Source organism: Stegostoma tigrinum, chromosome 13, assembly GCF_030684315.1.
Source record: "Stegostoma tigrinum isolate sSteTig4 chromosome 13, sSteTig4.hap1, whole genome shotgun sequence".
Classification (NCBI taxonomy): domain Eukaryota; kingdom Metazoa; phylum Chordata; class Chondrichthyes; order Orectolobiformes; family Stegostomatidae; genus Stegostoma; species Stegostoma tigrinum.
In genome coordinates, this window is record NC_081366.1 from 75,546,331 (window position 1) to 75,566,024 (window position 19,694).

The 19,694-nt window shown below is 44.8% G+C and overlaps 1 protein-coding gene across 4 annotated transcripts in view; it reads left to right on the top strand.

Annotated features, from left to right (window-relative positions):
* LOC125458081 (fibroblast growth factor receptor-like 1) overlaps positions 1 to 19,694 on the top strand; it is a 166,345-nt gene that overhangs the window by 49,457 nt on the left and 97,194 nt on the right. For 3 of the 4 annotated variants that reach the window (XM_048542957.2, XM_048542956.2, XM_048542958.2), the window contains one exon: positions 17,678 to 17,950. The exons of the other annotated variant lie outside the window; for it this stretch is intronic. In XM_048542957.2, the coding sequence (XP_048398914.1) occupies positions 17,678 to 17,950 (273 nt within the window). The remainder of the gene's footprint in view (positions 1 to 17,677; positions 17,951 to 19,694) is intronic. 4 annotated transcript variants of the gene reach the window in all.

Here is a 19,694-nt window from a genome sequence, read left to right on the forward strand (position 1 = left end):
GGGTCCGATGACCATGCCTCAGTTCTGTCCCCCAGGGTTTACTTGTTTCTTCACAGCCCCAACTCTATCCAGCTTTGGTGTTTGCTGACAATGAGTTGAAGTTCCTGTGAAGCCTAGTCTGAGTTTGTAAGGGGTTTTGGATTTTGTTGCCAGGTCTCTATTCTCCAAGTCTTTTTAAATGTTATTTACAGGCAACTTTCCAGCCCCATCACCATGGTTGACTGTGTGCACTTGTACTCGAATAATTCTGTAAATTAGCTGTCTGTAAGAAAATCCAGTGATATGGGTGTACTGGTCAGATTAGCACTAATCTGGAATAATTTAATAGAAAGATGGAATTTATATTTAGATCGTTTCATTCATATTCTCAGAAGATCACAAAGTGCTTCACAGTCAATTAATTACATGTGTGTTGTAGTCAGCTTTATTGATAAACAATTAGCATAGCTAATGTGTACCATGTGGGATGCCACAAGTAGTGGTGAGATACATGACCGGTTAATTTGATTTCCTTGATGTTAAAAGCAGGATAAATGTTGGCTGGAACATCAAATACTCTTCAAATAAGACTTTTTCAAAGCCACCTGAGCAAACAATTATACTTTGGTTTTAATATTTCACCCAAAAACTGACACCTCATTTGCTCCTTCACACAGCTTAGATTATGACCAATATGCCCCAGATCCATTTCCTCCATTGGTTCGCCTCCTTATTTGAGTAATGTGCTTCAGTCCCACAAGCCGCCCAAGAATTCAATTTTCCACAAACTCTGGCTCACTACCTCTCTCCTCCTCTTTTAAGACACACCGACCTCTCTGATTAAACTTACTGTCTCCCGTTCTAATGTTTGTCATTGATTCAGGGCCTTCTTTTTCCTAATTATACCATCCTCTGAAGAGACTAGGAATATTTGATCACTTTAAAGGTCTACATAAATACAAGTTCTGTTCATTTTCCATGAACCAGCAGAGCTTAATCCAGGGATTCAACAAAAACAATGACAACAATAGGATAGAAGACAACAAAATGTGAGGCTGGATGAACACAGCAGGCCAAGCAGCATCTCAGGAGCACAAAAGCTGACGTTTCGGGCCTAGACCCTTCATCAGAGAGCTCTCTGATGAAGGGTCTATGTCCGAAACGTCAGCTTTTGTGCTCCTGAGATGCTGCTTGGCCTGCTGTGTTCATCCAGCCTCACATTTTGTTGTCTTGGATTCTCCAGCATCTGCAGTTCCCATTATCTCTCACAACAAGTAGGATATCTGGTCAGCACAGACACGTTGGACTGAAGGGTCTGTTTCCATGCTCTATGGCTCAGTAAGTTGGATGCCAATGTCTGTGGATGTTGGGTGCAAGTGGCCAGTAGCCATGGTGCCTACTCTGAGATGTTGCTATCCAACATGGAGGTCCTTCAGAGCAAACTTCAGTGCATGACTTGCCTTTTGAATGGCTTTATTAGCTCATCCTGCAACTTCTAGTGAGTTGTATTACTGTTTCTCTGGATTTCTTGATTGTGACAGACTGCATGGCTTTTCTTTTTGGAGAGCTGGTCTAACTTACGCATCAATAGTTATTGATATTTGTTTTGCTCTATGCATGCATGCACATGCGTGTGCACGCACATACACACATACACACACACGTGCACGCATGCGTGCACACACACACATACAGACACACTCATACATATGCGCACACATGCATGCACACACAGACACACTCATACATACACGCACACATGCATGTGCACACATACATGCACACACAAACACACATATACATGCCCACACACTGTCTCTCACACACACGCACACATTCACACGTACACACACATACACATACACATGTGCGTGCACACACACACATACACACGCATTCATACACACATACATACTCACACACACATGTGCACACATACATGCACACACACACACATACACATGCAGACATACTTTCTCTCACACACACACATAGGCACACACATACTGATACAATACACTCATGCACACTCACATGCTCACACACAGACACTTGCTAACAATTATGACAGATGGCTTTACATTAATATCACAGGAGGAAATATACTGACAGGCAAAACAAAATTCTGAAAATCAGAAATCCAGATCACAGGTGTAGGTTCAGTTGTCTCTCACGGAAGTTTTGATATTGGCAATGAGAGCATGCTGTTGGTTCTGTGTTGATGATCATTCTTTAAGTTGGAAGTTGATCAAGTGGATTTAAGCTGCTTCTTGTATTAGAATTCTTCCTTAAAAGTCTCTTAATCATTTTACATCTTTTTACTCACACCAGGAGAAGGGAGAAATATACTTCCTGTTTTCTGGCCCTTGGCTGCACTGCCCCAACCAGCTTGTAATAAACTGCAGCTCAACCAAACAGAGGGCTGTTGCCAGGCAGTCCCTCCCTAACTCAATGACTCTTGGTGCCATTCTGTCTGAACACTGTAAGAATCCCTCTGCTCCAACAGCAACATAGACCTGCATGGTGAAAAATGTGCACCACTTGATTTTTCCAAGTCATTAAATCTCCTATTTTTCAGACAGTCTGGTTTCCTTTCTACTTAATTGTCCAAAAAGAAAAGCCATGCAGTCTGTCACAATGAAGAAATCCAGAGAAACAGTAATACAACTCACTAGAAGTTGCAGGATGAGCTAATAAAGCCATTCAAAAGGCAAGTCACGCACTGAGGTTTGGAATGAGAGAATCGAAAAGTGAAGAAGTTATATTCAAAATGTGTTGAAACTTGCTCAGAAGTATAATAGAATACACCACTGGCCTGGATGAATGCAGCTCCAGCAACAGTCAAGAAGCTCAACAGCATCCAGGACAGTATAGCCTCTTGATTGGCGTCACATCCACGTGCAGTCTCTCTTCCCACCACTGACCACATCTTCCAGAGATGATCATCCAACTCAGTAACCCATTCCCACTTTATTCCCACACCCTAGAATGGCCTACTGCTCAGCAGCAGTGCATACTGTCTACAGGATGATACTGCAGCAAGACACCCTTCCTTTATAGAAATAATGGGAACTGCAGATGCTGGAGAATCCGAGATAACAAAGTGTGAAGCTGGATGAACACAGCAGGCCAAGCAGCATCTTAGGAGCACAAAAGCTGACGTTTCGGGCCTAGACCGTTCATCAGAGAGGGGGATGGGGAGAGGGTTCTGAAATAAATAGGGAGAGAGGGGGAGGCGGACCGAAGATGGATAGAGGAGAAAATAGGTGGAGAGGAGAGTATAGGTGGGGAGGGGATAGGTCAGTCCTGGGAGGACGGACAGGTCAAGGAGGCGGGATGAGGTTGGTAGGTGGGAAATGGAGGTGCGGCTTGAGGTGGGAAGAGGGGATAGGTGAAAGGAAGAACAGGTTAGGGAGGCGGGGACGAGCTGGGCTGGTTTTGTGATGCAGTGGGGGGAGGGGGAGATTTTGAAGCTTGTGAAGTCCACATTGATACCATTGGGCTGCAGGGTTGCCAAGCGGAATATGAGCCGCTGTTCCTGCAACCTTCGGGTGGCATCATTGTGGCACTGCAGGAGGCCCATGATGGACATGTCGTCTGAGGAATGGGAGGGGGAGTTGAAATGGTTCGTGACTGGGAGGTGCAGTTGTTTGTTGCGAACCGAGCGGAGGTGTTCTACAAAGCAGCCCCCAAGCCTCCGCTTGGTTTCCCCAATGTAGAGGAAGCCACACCGGGTACAATATGGAAAGTCGTCTTGGGGCCTGGGATGGGGGTGAGGGAGGAGGTGTGAGGGCACACTTTGTTATCTTCCTTTACAGAACCTTCCTACACAAAACCCTGTGATATAGGAAGACAAACATCACAACATGGTGGGAACATCACCCTCCCAGTTCGTCTCTAAGTCAGACACCTCCCCGAGTTGGAACTACATCACTATTCCTTCACTGTCACTGCGATGAAATTTTAGAACTCCTGAGCAGTAACATTGGTGTAACCGTAGCAGATAGATTGCAGCAATTCTAGGAGATGGCTCACCACTGACCTCCCAAGGAAAAAAGCTTTTAAGCAGATGAAAACTATCCAAAATTAATAAGCAAGGGTTGACATTTGTTTTCCCAGAAAAGACCAAGAATAAATCTGAGACTTAGAGATGCTTGTCATGATGAAGCAGTTTGATCGGATTGATGCGGAGGAGAGAGTTCCACTTGCAGGGGAGATCTATTCTCAGAGTCATAAATATAAGATCCAGTAAGGAATTCAGGAGACGTAGAGTCATACAAAAGGGAAACAGACCCTTCAGTCCAGTTCATCCATGCCAAACCAAACTAATCTAGTCCTACCTGCCTGCATTTGGCCCATATCCCTCTAAACCTTTCCTATTCGTGTACCTGTTCAAATATCTTTTAAAGGTTGTAACTGTACCTGCATCTATTACTTCCACTGGCAGTTCACTCCACAAACGAACCACCCTCTGTGTGAAAATGTTGCCCCTAAGGGTCCCTTTTAAATCTTTCTCCTCTCACCATAAAAGTATGCTCCCTAGTTTTGGACTCCCCCCATCCTGGGGAAAAGATCTTTGTTATTCACCCTCTCTATGCCCCTCATGATTTTATAAACTTCTATAAGGTCGCCGCTCAAACTGGTGAAAAAAGTCTCAGCCTATCCAGCCTCTCTTTATTACTCAAGCCCTCCATTCCTGGCAACGTCCTGGTAAATGCTTTCTGCACCCTCTTCAATGTAATAATATCCTTCCTATAGTAGGGTGACTAGAACTATACACAGTGCTCCAAAAATGGCCCCACCAATGTCCTGTACAACCTCAATTTGACGTCCCAGCCGCTGTACTGAATGGTTTGAACAATGAAGGCAAGCATGCCAAACACCTTCTTAACCACCCAGTCAATATGTGAGACAACCTTCAAGGAACTAATTACCTGAACCCCTAGATCTCTCTGTTCGACAGCACTACCCAGGGGCCTACCATTTACTGCCTCAGTTCTGCCCTTGTGCAATTTACCAAAATGCAACTCCTAACATTTACCTAAATTAAACTCCAAGTGCCCCTCCTCAGCCCATTGATCAAGATCCTTTTGTAATCTTCGATACTTCTTCTTCACTGTCCACGAAACCACCAATTTTGGTGTCATTCACAAACTTAATACCCAGGACTCCTAAATTCTCATCCAAATCGTTTACATAAATGACAGACAAGCGAGGACCCAGTACTGATCCCTGTGGCACACCGCTGGTCACAGACCCGCAGTCTGAAAAACAACCCTCCACCACCAACCTCTGCCTTCGACTATCAAGTCAATTTTTTATTCAATTGGTAAGCTCTCCCTGAATCCCATGTGATCTAACTTTACTAATCACCCTACCATGTGAAACCTTTTCAAAGCCTTTAGTAAAGTGCATGTAGGCAATGTCTACTGGTCTGCTACCATCTACCTCCTTGGTTATGTCCTCAAAACGCTCAGTCAAATTTGGGACACATGATTTCCCTTTTCACAAAGCCATGCTGACTATCCCTAATAATTCCTCGCTTCTCCAAATGCATGTAAATCCTATCTTTCAGAACCATATCCAACATCTTATACATCACCGATGTCAGGCACACAAGTCTATAGATCCCAGACTTCTCCTCGCAGTCTTCCTTAAATAAAGGCACAACATTAGCCATGCTCCAGTCCTCACCCGTGACTGTAGATGATACAAATATCTCTGCTAGGGGCCCACTTTGATCAGGTCCTGGGGATTTATCCACCTCTATGCTTTTTAAGAACCCCAACGCCTTCTCTTCTGTAATGTGGACTGCTTTCAAGACATCAATATTTATTTCCCTGAGTTCCTGAGCCTCCAAGTCTTTCTCCTCTGTAAAAAGCAACATGAATTTCTGTTTAGTAACTCTTCCATCTGCTGTGGTTCCACACACAGATGATCTCGTTGGCCTATTCTCTCCCTATTTGCTCTTTTGCTCTTAATGTACTTGTAGAATCTCTTTGGATTCTCCTTTACCTTTTCTGCCAAAACCATGTCATATCCCCTTTTTGCTCTCTGGATTTTTCTCTTAAGAATGCCCCATACACATTATACTCTTCAAGAAATTTACTTGATCTCAGTTGCCTATACATAACATGTGCCTCTCTTCTTATTCTTGACCACAGCCTCAATGTCTTTATTCATCCATTTTTCCCTAATCTTACCAGCCTTATGCTTCAGTCTAATAGGACCATAGTGTCTCTGAACTCTCATTATCTCAGTTTTGAAAGCCTCCCCCTGCCACTCATCCCTTCACCTGCGAACAGTCTACTCTGAACAATTTCTCCAATCTCCTTTCTCGTACCATCAAAATTGGCCTTACTCCAATTAAGAACTTTACTTTTTATACAAGGCCTATTCTTTTCCATCACTATTTTAAAACTAACAGATTTACAATCACTGGTCCCAAAGCATTCCTCCACTACCACTTCAGTCACTTGCCCGGCTTTATTCCCCAAGATAAGGTGAAGTTTTGCATCTTCTCTCGTAGGTATGTCCATGTGCTGATAAAGGAAATCTTCAAGAATGCATTTAACAAATTCCTCACCATCCAAGCCCTTAACACTGCGGCAGTCCAAATCTCTGGAAAGTTTAAAAAAAAGGCCTACTGATACAACCCTATTATTCTTACATATAACTGAGTTCTCTCAACAAATTTGCTCGTCAGCTTCCCCCTGAGTACTGAGGCGTCTATAGTACAATCCCACCAGCACGCCTTCCTATTTCTGAGTTCAACTCAAAGAGCTTCACTGGACAATCCTTCAGAAATGTCCTAAAGTACAGCAGTAATTTTATCAAAAACACTACTCCCCCTCCTCTCTTGCCTCTCTTCCTACCCTTACTATCGCATCTAAACCCTAAAACATTGAGCTGCCAGTCCTGTCCCTCCCTCAGCCATGTTTCTGTAATGGCTATGATGTCCCAGTCCCAAGTTCCAAGACATTACCCTGAGTTTATCTGCCTTATCTATCCTAACCTAAAGAGTGTTGAGAATTTGGGACTCACTACCACATGGAGTGGTTCAAGAAAGCCATACAAAGTGAAATAGACAAATGGAAGGGAGAAAGGAATGCAAGCTTCAAGTCGGAGGGCTACATGAGGAGATGCAATTAGAGAATCATGAGTATTAACACAGGATAGACCAGTCAGGCTGTATGGTCTAAGGTATATTTGATGTAATTTGAGCAGCAAGAAATCTAGAATTTTCTTGTTCTGAAAAGAATCTGATATAGATCCTCAAAATGCTGAAAGGTTTTGAGGACGTGAGCAGTGAAAGGTTATTTCAGTCATAAAAACATGGAAAGTAGGAACAAGAGTATGAGCCATTCAATATGATCATGGCTGAACCTCCAACGGCACTCCCTGTTACCTCATTACTTTATGATCCCCTCAGCTTTAAGAACTATATCGAACCTTTCCTTGAAAGCATACCACTTTCACTGGTAGTGAATTCCACAGGCTCACTACTCTAATAGTGAAGAAAATTCTCTTCATCCCAGTACTAAAAGGCTGTATCCTTAGACTGTGACTGCAATGCACCTGCCCCACCCACCCCCCACCCCCCTCACCGTGCCTGGTTCTGGACTCCCCAGCCATTGGGAGCATCATTCCTGCATTTTCCCTGCCTAGTCCTGATGGAATTTTTTGAGTTTCCATGAGTTCACTACCTCATTCTTTTCAACTCCAGTGAACACGGTCCTAACCAATTCAATCTCTTTTCATACACTGGCCCTGCCATCCCGGGAATCAATCTGGTTATACCTTTGTTGCACTCCGCCCATAGCCGGAATATCCTTCCTAAGCTAAGGAGACCGGGATGGTCTCACCAAGGCTCTGCACAAATGCTGCAAGATATCCTGACTCCTAAACTCAAATGATCTCACTATGAAGGCCAACATACTACTTGCCTTCTTCACCTACACGCTCACTGATATATAGGGACAACCAGGTCCCCCTTTCCTAATCTATCTCCAATTGGATAATAATTGGCCTTCCTGTTTCTGCAACCAAAGGGGATAACCTCGCACTTACCCACATTGTACATTGCCTGTCATGCATTTGCCCACTCAACGATGGCGGCTCTCCCTCCTGGAGCTCAAGGGGTTGTCCCAGTCCAAAACCTGAGCACAGGATCTAGGCTGTTGCTCCAATGTAGTGCTGAGGGTAAGCTGCATTCCATCCAACAAGTTAGGGAATTCTTCCTATTGTCTGGGCTAATATTTATCCTTCAAGCAAAAAGAATGTTCTTCAACAAAGAATGGGTTATCAGGTCATTATTATATTGCAATTTGTGGGAGCTTGCTGTGCATGAGTTAACTACCTTATTTCCTCCACAGCAGCAGTATTTGCAATTCTGAAGTGCTTCAGTAGCTGCAAAGCAATTTGGGGCGCACTGTGGCCATGAAAGGCACTATAGAAATGCTAGTTTTTTTCTCGATTTTGTGATCACTGATTGGTGAAACAGGAACAACAGTGAGGCTGAGAGTGGCTATTTGAATCACAGGTAGAATTTTACAGAAGGTAATTCAAAATGAATTGTTTGAGAGTGACTATAGAGTGAGAAGTGCCATTTACACCATGTAAAAGAGAATTATGTATTTGTAAGAAAAATAGCAAGGTGTGGAGCTGGCTGAACACAGCAGGCCAAGCAGCATCAGAGGAGCAGGAAGGCTGACGTTTTGGGTCTGGACCCTTCTTCAGAAATGTATTTGTAAAGCTAGAATATGAAATGAAGGGAAAATATGATGGATGTTGTGACTTGAAGGTGAAATATTAGCTTCAGCTCTTTCTTGGGCATGTTTCGCACCGTTTAATTTCCCCATGCCTGTGAAAGGTTGATAGCTTTTTTTTGATTGATTGATGTCACATGTACCGACATACAGTGAAAAGTTTTGTTTTGTGTGCCATACAGGCAGATTGTGCCATACTGAGTGCTTCAGGGTAGCAGAACGGAGTGTACAATACAGTGTTACAGCTGCAGAGAAGGTGCAGAGAGAGAGATCAGAATTAACACTTGAGAGGCCCATTTAAAAGTCTGAGAACAGCAGGGAAGAAGCTGTTCTTAAATCTGTTGGTACGTGTTTTCAAACTTTTATCTGTTCTGCCCGATGGAAGAGGGTGGAAGAGAGTGTATAGGAGGGGTCTTTGATGATGCTGGTTGCTTTCTCAAGGAAATGGGAAGTATAAATGGAGCCAACCAGCATGGAAGACTGGTTTGGCTGATGAACTGGGCTGTGTTCCTGACTCTCTGTCATTTCTTGTGGTCTTGCAAAAAAAGTTGCTTCCATCCCAGGGGTCAATTCTGCGTGTTCTGAAGAAGAGTTACTGGAACCAAAGCATTAACTCTGCTTCCTCTCCACAGATGCTGCCAGTCTTGCTGAGTTTTTTTCCAGCATTTTTAGCTTTTGTTTCTGAGTTCCGGCATTTGCTGGCCTTCATTAATTCTAAGGTGTTGGGTTGCAATGCAAAGAAACTCTGAATATTGTGGCTTCAATTCCTACGCCAGCTGAGTTAACCATGAAGGACTCTCCTTCTCGACCTCTCCCTTCCCCTGAGGTGTGGTGACCATCAGGTTAAACCAACACAATAGAGTCATAGAGCTGTACAGCATGGAAACAGGCCTTTCAGCCCAACTCATCCGTGCTGACCAGATATCCTAAATTAATTTTGTCTCTGTCACCAGCATTTGGCCCATATCCCTCTAAACCCTTCCTATTCATATACCCATCTAGATGCCTTTTAAATGTTGTAATTGTACCAGCCTCCACCATTTCCTCTGGCAGCTCATTCCATACACACACCACCCTCTGTGTGAACAAGTTGCCCTTTAGGTCTCTTTTAAATGTTTCCCCTCTCACCTTAAACTTATGCCCCTCTAGTTTTGGATTCTCCCACCCCAGGGAAAAGACCTTGGCTTTCACCCTCTCCATGCTCCCGGCAATTTTGTAAACTTGGATTAGTTCACCCCCTCAACCTCTGACGCTCCAGGGAAAATAACCCCGGCCTATTCAGCGTTTCCTTATAACTCAAGCCCTCCAACCCCTGGAAACATCCTTGTAAATCTTTTCTGCACCCCTTTTTGAGTTTAACAACATCTAACCAGTCGCCTTTCTTCGTAATCATTGGATCCCTTAAAGACCAGAGGATTCATAGATCCACCAGTGATGAGGGAGTGGAAGGGAAAGATTTCATTTGCAGGAGGGGTGAGGGTGATGGACAGTGAACAGAACTCTGTGAGAACTGGCCAACAAACTGTTATGCACTCTGATTTAATGGGAAGCCATTATCTTCATTTTATTAAATTATTTTTTAAACTAAATTCACACTCTGCATTACAAATGCTTTCATAGAATATAGAACAGTACAGCACAGTACAGGCCCTTCATCAGACTAAAGACGTTAATTCTGTTCCTCTCTCCACAGTTACTGCCAGATCTGTTGGGTTTTGCCAGCTTTTTCTGTTTCTATTTTACATGACCAATATCCTTGATATTTTTCATGTTCTCTTAAGCATATAATCCCTCTTTCCCTCAGCTGTATCTTTCTTCTTTTCCTGTCTTCTCCCATCTTACTCAAGCTCCAGCTTGATTTCCTTCCTCCTTCCAGTCCATCTTCTCTGCTGTCAATTCACAATTCCATAGACTCACCATAGAAAACATTCTATCTGGAGGTATCACGCATAGCTATGGTAACTGCTGTGCCCAGGATCATAAGAAATTACAGAGAGTTGTGAACACAGCCCAGACCATCACACAAACCAACCTTCCATCCAATGACTCCATCTATACTTCTCACTGCCTCAGGAAGGCAGACAACATCATCAAAGACCCCTCCCAGCCAGTTTATAATCTCTTCCAACCTCTTCCGATGAGCAGAATTTACAAAAGCTTAAACACACGCACCAATATGTTCAAGAGCAGCTTCTTCCCCGCTGTTACTAGACTGCTGAATGGACCACTCAAATTTCAAGTCTAATGTTAATCTTGTTTTTTTTCTGTACCTTTCTTTGCAACCATAACTTTGTATTCCTCGCTCTGTTCAATCACCCTTTGATCTTTGTATGTTACAATTTGCCTGTACTGCGTGCAAAACAAAACTTTTCACTGTGCCTAGGTACATATGACAATAATAAATCAAATCACTCTTTACTTCCTCTTCCAAACATTTTCCCACTCACACAGCTCAGGCCTTTGCTGTATAAATAACAAGAAAACAATAGTGTCACCCAATCCCACCTCCCTAAGATGCCTCCCCCCAGTAATAACAGAGGCAAAAACCATGACCACTGTCTGATAGGTGTGTTTTCTCATGTACACAACAATGGGGCAGAACAGCAATTTAGTTAGCCATTCAGTAACATCTTTAACAGACTTGTAGCACAATATGTGCATTCCTGCTTCTGAACTCAGACTTTCCGGCTTCAAGTCCCACTCCCAGGCCTGGATGGCCAATGGACATGCATTCATAATGCAACCCTCAATCTGCAAAACCTTGCAACAATAGAATCCCTACAGTGTGGAACCAGGTCCTTCCGCCCAACAAGTCCACACTGACCCTCAGAGCATCCCACCCAGACCCATCACCCTATAACCCACCTAAACTACACACCCCTGAACACTATGGACAATTTAGCATGGCCAATCCACCGAGCCTGCACATCTTTGGACTGTGGGATGAAACCGGAGGACCCGGAGGAAACCCACATAGACATGGGGAGAATGTGTAAACTCCACACTGACAGTCGCCTGGGAGTGGAATCGAACCTTAAACAATGCTGGGCAATAAGGAGGAGAGAATTTCCTGGTGAGGTATGAGCTCCAATCACCACCTTTCACAGCTGCAGACTCCAGTATCAGATGCAGACTTCACAAGCTTACTCTACCATTCAATAAGGCTGTAGCTCCATATTCCCCCGTATGTCCAATAACCTTCCAGCCCTTCACTCATCAAGGATCCGAACTGTGACATGCCACCAACAGCATCTTGATACTATTGGGAGAACCATCCCAAGATGCAGCAAAGGAGCATTGTCAGATTGGGCAGCTGGTCAGAAGTTTGGAGATAAGGGTTTTTATGAAGGAGATGGGGAGGGTGCAGTGGATTGCAGAGCCAGGCGGTGACTGGAAGCATGGCCGCTGAGGCTGGAGCAGTGATAGCCAGAGATGTTGAGAGGGCAAGTTTGGAGAAGGGCATCTGAGTCACAGTTTTTTTTTGGCCTCAATGCCTTTCTGAGAAGCAGAGACCTGAGGAAGGTGAGCGGGGCACTGGCAGCTTGGGGTGTGCGAGTGAGCAGCATGATCCCGGCCTGAGGGAGAATCTGAAAACATGAGAAATAAGGAGAAATATTATCGTTGGACCAAGATGATGGATGCAAGTGTTATGCCTGGCTTGGGGATTCTAAATCATATGGGGAAAGTGGAAATTACTTGATATATCGGAATTCCATTCTGGGATTATGTTGGAATTGTACTTGGATCTGAATTGTAATTATCAGGCACGGTCTGAAGAAATAAATAAACATGAAAAAGGAGCTGGCAGAAGAAAGAATTCTAAGTGAAGTCTTTGTTTTTATTGTTTGTTATTTTTCTGATTTTGCTTCCTGTATATTTTCGACTCTCTCCATTTCTAAAGCAGCTCTAACTAGTGTTTGAAAGATGAAAGGAACCCTTTAGTTTCAGAAGGGTTTTAAGTTCCCTTGCCAGCTCAGTGGGCAAACACGTTTCTCTTGGGGTCACCAGGTTGATCAGCCCCTGCCGACTGGAACTCCATCTCGAAATTCCTTCAGCCCTTGTCACCTCCTCTTCCCGTCTCCAAGACGCTCCTAAAGAAAAACACTTCTTTGACCAATTGTACTCTCACTAACCCACACCACCAGCCACCACCACGCACCCCCCCCCCCCCACCCCGACTCCCAATGCAACCTCCTCAAAACAAGCTTCTTCACTTCTACCCTCCAGTTCACTGCATTTCTCCATTTGGCACAGGGTATGCAGGGTGCACTACAGAAATGGAAATAAACACTGTGGCCTGCGTTGAGTTTCACAATCCTGGTTGAAGTGGCAAAGTACTCCCTGAGCATTCCTGGGGCAAGAGGGATACTCTCAGAAAGGGTTAAATGTCACTTGTAGAGATGATTCCTAGACTTGTCTGTTGCTTGACGAGCTGCTTAAAGTGAAGGCTACAGTCAGATCCCAACGTAATGCTCACTATGATTCAGTAGCAGGACCAGTGCTTATTAAAGCACAGAGCTGGCAGATTTGGCAGTCCGTATGGAAAGAAGAGAAAATGTGAAATAACATTTAAAGAGATACAATTGACTGTAGTGATTTGAGCCTGTTGTCGCAGAGTCCTGGGAGTTATTAAGTTTCGCCCTGGGACACACAAGCAAAAACAAAATCGCACCCATTTACAAACTGCATTCACAAATGATCCATTCACATCTGAAGTGAAAACGAGAGGTTGCTGCTTGGAATAAGCTGGTAATGCAACAGGAAATGATTTGAATAAATGTGAAGGTACAGAGCCGTCCAAGGTACACACTTGCCAGGTTTCTGGCACAGAAACTTTCCGACATCAATGCAGAGAGAGAACCTCCAGGGACGGGGTAAGTCAGAAAAGGGAACGTTAAGAATGAGGCGCGAGGGAGGAAAAGTAGGGCCATCACTTCCAAGAAACACAGGCTCAGAGCTGGAATCCATTTCAGTAAAACATCACATGATGTTTTCACTTTCCGTTAACCTTTGCCTTGCTGAATAAATAAGGAGTGTGTGTTTCTGTGTGTGTCTGTGTGTGTGTCTATGTGTGTGTGTGTCCGTGTGTGTCTGTGTGCATGTTTGTTGTGTCTTTGTGCGTGTATGTGAGTTTGTGTGTGTGTGTGTGTCTGCCTGTGTATATGTGCATGTGTTTACGTGTTTCTGTGTGTGCATATGTGAGTTTGTGTGTGTGTGTGTGTGTGTGTGTGTGTGTGTTGCCTGTGTATACGTGCATGTGTGTATGTGTCCGTGTGTGTCTGTGTGCATGCAGCGTGCGTGTGTGTATGTGTAAACTGATGACACAGCAAATATTATGAGAGAGGCAGTATGATCCAGGGTAATATATCACTGTTGTACACTGTGCACATTTTTCAAAAAATCTGTTTTTTTCACTGGGGTGTGAAACAAAAAAAGGAATTTTGTGTGTGGTCATCTCTAAGCGTGAATGATGAACCCTCAAGTAGCTGCATTTAAATGCAAACCAGAAGGAGTGGGTAGTCCTGAGGAAAGATCACTCAACACGAAACACTAACTCTGATTTCTCTCCATGGGTGCTGCCAGGCCTACTGAACTTTTCCAGCAACTTCTGTTTTTGTTTCTGGTTTACAGCAAGCGCAGTTCTTTCAGTTTTTGTTGAGGAGTGGGTTGCTTCTGACTGACTCGAGGCACTAAGATCATTTCGAATTGTGAACTCTCCCAATCCCAGCAGACAGCGGCCCTCTGTCCCTCAGGCCAATAACCTCTCACTGACTAATGCTGCCAGGTAGAACAAAAACAGAAGTTGTTGGAAAAACTCAGCAGGCCTGGCAGCATCTGTGAACAGAGTTGTTAATGTGTCACTAATGCTCCCAGCTAGTGTGGGCTCCCATGTAGATCACTGGAGGTGGAAGTGAAAAACCAGAAAAGTGCAGTCTTAAGTAGAAACCCAAAATATGTAGAGGCACCATCCTTACCATTGCTTCTGCAATCAGTTGCAGCACAGGTATCCCACCCTATTTTCAACAAAAATAAACAAATACATTCCCAAAGTTACAGGCGTGCACCATTTGCAAATACAAATTGAAGCACCCAATCTCTTTGCGTGCATCGACACACTTCCTGCTCCTGTGATGCTGCTTGGCCTGCTGTGTTCATCCAACTCTACACCTTATTATCTCAGTAACGTCAACATGTATTTTAAAGCCTCCAGCCCTCTCTATTTTGTGGGCTACGATATGGTACTTCCTAGTTTCTCGTTTAAGCTCAAAGCTCAAATCCAGGGAAATCCAGGGGCAGAAGAATATTGCTTTATGCTAATTCCGAGTGGATGTGATTTCCATCAGGGCAGTGCGCTGACTGTTTTTTTGTAATGAGATGTGGCCATGATGTAACGAGAGTTATTGCCCATCCCTAGTTGCCCTTGAGAAGGAGGTGGTGAGCTGCCCTCTCGAACCACAGCAGTTCATCTGCTCTAGGTATACCACAATGCCGTTAGATAGGGAGGGTGTCCCACAATTTGGATCCTGTGATACTGAAGGAACGGCAATATATTTTCAAGTCAGAATGGTGAGTGGCTTGGAGGGGAACTTCAAAGTAGTGGCGTTTCAACTAAACTCAAGTTCCCATCAATGTGCTGACATTGTCCTTCTGGATGGCGGTGGCCATAGTTCTGGAAGGTACTGTCTAAGGATCCTTAGTGAATTTCTGCAGTGCATCTTGTTGATAGTGCACACTGCTGCTGCTGAGCGTCGGTGTTGGAGGGAGTGGATGCTTGTGGATCTAGTACCAATCAAGCAGGCTGTTTTGTCCTGGATGGTGTTGAGCTTCCTGAGTTTTGTTGGAACGGCACTAGTCCAGGCAAGTGGGGAGTATTCCGTCGCAGTCCTGACTTGTGCCGTGTCGACGGTGGAGACAGGAGATGAGTTACTCGCTGCAGACTTCTAGCCTCTGACCTGCTCTTGTAGCCACTGTACATATATAGCTAGTCCAGATGAGCTCCTGTTAATGATAGCCCCAAGGGATGTTGACAGTGAGGGACTCAGGGATAGTAAAGCTGTTGATTATCATGGAGCGATAGTTATTTATCTCTTATTGGGTGATGGTCATTGTCTGGAATTTGTGTGGCATGAATGTTACTTGCCACTTGTCAGCCGAAGCCTGGATATTGTCCAGATCTTGCTACATGTGAACATGGGCTGCTTCAGCATCTGTGGAGCCATGAATGGTGCTGAACATTGTGTGATCATCAGCGAACATCCCCACTTCTGATCTTATGATGGACAGAAGGTCACAAATGAAGCAAAAGAATATGGTTGTGCCTTGGATTCTACACTGAGGAACTCCTGCGGAGATATCCTGGAGCTGTGTTAACTGACTTCCAACAACTATGACCATCTTCCTTTAGCTCAGTCTGATTCCAGCTAGTGGAAATGTTTTGCCTTGATTCTCATTGACTCCAATTTTGCTCGGACCCCTTGATACTCAGTTGGATGAAGCTTTGATGTCAAGGGCTGTCACTCTCACCTCACCTCTGGAATTCAGCTCTTTTGTCGATGTGGAAACAGACCGGGAGCTGAATGTCTCTGGCAGAATGCAAGCTGGACATGAGAAACCTAGAATCTTTGCTTGCCGTTGTCTAATGCAGAATTAAGGGACATGGTCAAAATGCACTATAGTAAACAGTTGTTTCATTGTCGCAGAATAACACATTGGATTACTTTCTTAAAGGGTATATATGTGGTGTGTGGGGATGGCAGCTGTGTTTTAGCTGCAGTTGCCCCTCAAAACATGTTCTGGGGAACGGAGTGGTTTCACTGTGTTTGCACATTGTTCAATGACTGAGGTGGGATTCAGTTCTAACACCAGAGCTTGAGGAAGACCCCAGTGGAGAGGATTGTGTGAGTCCCTCTGCAAGCCGCTCACCATCCTGACTTGGAAAATATATCGCTGCCCCTTCAGAGTTGCTGGGTCAAAATCCTGGAAGTCACGCTCCAAGCGCATTGTGGGTAAACCTACAGCACACGAGCCGCAGCGGTTCAAGGGGGCAACTCACTACCATCTTCTCAAGGGCAGCTAGGGACGGGCAATGAATCCTTGTCGAGCTGGCAAACACCCGTGTTTCATCAATTATACTTTTGAAATGTAAAGGTGGCTCGCATGTGGAAGTGGTGGATGTGGGCACAATAACAACGTTTAAAAGACAATTGGATAAGTGCATGAATAGGAAAGGAGGGATATGAGATAGGAGCAGGCAGGTGGGACCAGTTTAGTTTGGGATTATGTTTGGCATGGACTTGTTCGACCAAAGGGTCTGTTTCCATGCTGTTTGACTCTATGTTAGGAGATCTCTTCCACCAATGGTAATTGATGCCAGGTAAATTGCTCGTTTGGAATCTGAGAAGAATGAATTCTTATTTGCTAAGGACATTGAGAGATTATGAGGCAAAGATTTGTATTTGGAGGTAGGGCGCAGAACCACCATGTATCAAAATGAACAAAAACCAAAGTTGCTGGAAAAGCTCAGCAGGTCTGGCAGCATCTGTGAAGGAGAAAACAGAGTTAACATTTCAGGTCCGGTGACCCTGAATTAAATGTTTAATGTTGCTATGAATGCCAGTGAGATATTCTGCACTCAGATTGTGTACTCATCACAGGCTAAAGGCTCACGTGTACCAGTCAAAGCTGTATTCCCCTGCAGTGTCACCAAACAGAGGGAGGCTGTAAGGTAACTTCACCCCGATCACAATGGATCCTGCCCACCTTGAACCTGAGGAGCTCAGATCTGTGGGGAAAATGTCAGGTTGGAGGATACTAGAGATGCCTGAAGCTGATGAGTGGATTTCATTTTAATGCCTTCCCTCAGAGTTTATACCAACATCCCCCCTGCCAACCTTACTGACCTCTGACCTCTCTTTAACGTCTGAATCCAGGTCCTCCAAGGATTGTGAAGAAAGTGATGAGCCGGCAGGTGGTGAAGCTTGGCCGCACAGTCAGGTTGGCCTGTCCTGTAGAGGGCGACCCTCCCCCGCTGACCATGTGGATCAAGGACGGACGCACCATCCACAGTGGCTGGACGAGGTTCCGAGTCCTCCAGCATGGGCTCAAAATCAAGGAGGTGGAAGTGGAAGACGCTGGAGTGTACGTCTGCAGAGCAACCAATGGGTTTGGCAGTATCCATCTCAACTACACCCTCATCATCATCAGTGAGTAGACAGGCCGCATTAGACCTCGAATGGTTCCTTCTACTTTCTGTTCACACACCTTGTCAAATGCTGGTACAAACCCTTTGCATAATGCTTTACTGGTTCCACGGTACCCCGCGATACTTTTAATGAAGGGCTTGCAGAAATGTAACTTTGCATCCTGGTGGAATCTTGCCTCTCCTCAGGACATTGTAATCCAATTCTCAGTCAAGGAATGGCATTGGAAGCCTAGTTACTGTTGTATTTTGCTGGTGATCTCTTAGGAAGTTGGTAAAGAATTGCAACATACGAAATGGCCACCTCTCTCTCTCTTGTGTAAGCTCTAACTACTGAGCACCGTTTCCCAATGGAGGTTACAAGGTACCATAGGCCCTGTCCTTCCATTAAATCTGGGAGAATGTTAATTTATTTCCACATTCATGGAATGTGGGTGTCACTGCCTAGGCTAGGCATTTATCGCTCATCCCTATTTGGTAAGCAAGTTACAAGTCAACCACATTGATGTGGGTCTGGAGTCACATCTAGGCCAGAACAGAAGAGAATGGACATTAGTGAACCAGATGGGGTTTACTCTAACAATTGCTTCATGGTTATTATTCTTAATTCCAGATTTTTTAAAATTGAATTTAAATCCCACCATCCACTGTGGCAGGATTCAAACTGACGTCCCCAGGACACTTTGGATAAGAAGTCTAGTGATAGAACATGGAACCGTACAGCACAGGAACAGGCCCTTCGGCCCACCATGTTGTGCTGAATACGATGTCAACTGAAACTAATCCCTTCTGCCTGCCGTTGGTTCATATCCCTCCATTCCTTTCATATCCATGTGCCGATCTAAAAGTCCCTTAAATGCTCCTATTGTATCTGCCTCCACTATCACCCCGGGCAGTGTTTTCCACACTCCTACCTCTCTCTGTGTAAAACACTTGCTCCTCACCTCTCCTTTGAACTTTCTCCCTCCCACTTTAAATGTTCGACATTTCCACTCTAAGAAAAAAGATCCCGACCATCAACCCTATCTGTGCATCTCACCATTTTCTAGACTTCTATCCAGTTTGTGTAGCACCTTCGCTGGTGACAGGGAAGGTGCTGTAGGGCTGTGGGGGCTTGTTGGGGGTGAAGGAAGAGTGGACCACTGTGTCCTGGAGGGAACGGTCCCTGCAGAAGGTGGTCAAGGGAGGGGAGGGGAATATGAGTCTGGTGCTGGCATTTTGCTGGAGGTGGCAGAAATGGGTCTGATGATCTTCTGGATGTGGGATGCTGGTGGGGTGGCAGGTGAGGGTAAAGGGAATGCTATCACTGTAGCAGGAGTGAAGAGAAGGGGTGAGGAGGGAAGGGCGGGAGATGGGTCAGACCCAGTTGAGGGCCCTGTCGACAACAGAGTTGGGGAGTCCCCAGCTGAGGAAGAATGTGGACATTTCGGAAGCTCCTTTGTTGAAGTTGACCTCATCTAAACATATGCAACGGAGATGGAGGAACTGAGAGAATGGGATGGTGTCTTTACAGAAAGCAGCATGTGAGGATGTATGGTCCAGGCAGCTGTGGGAGTCAGTGGGTTTGTAGTGAATATTATTGGTAAGTCAATCAGAAATGCAAACAGAAATATCAAGGAAGGGAAGGGAAGAGTCAGAGATAGACCAGGTGAAAATGAGGGCGGGATGGAAATGGGAGTTAAAACGGTTGGTAACTGGAAGGTGTTGTCATTTGTCGTGTACAGAGCACAGATGCTCCCAATGTGGCC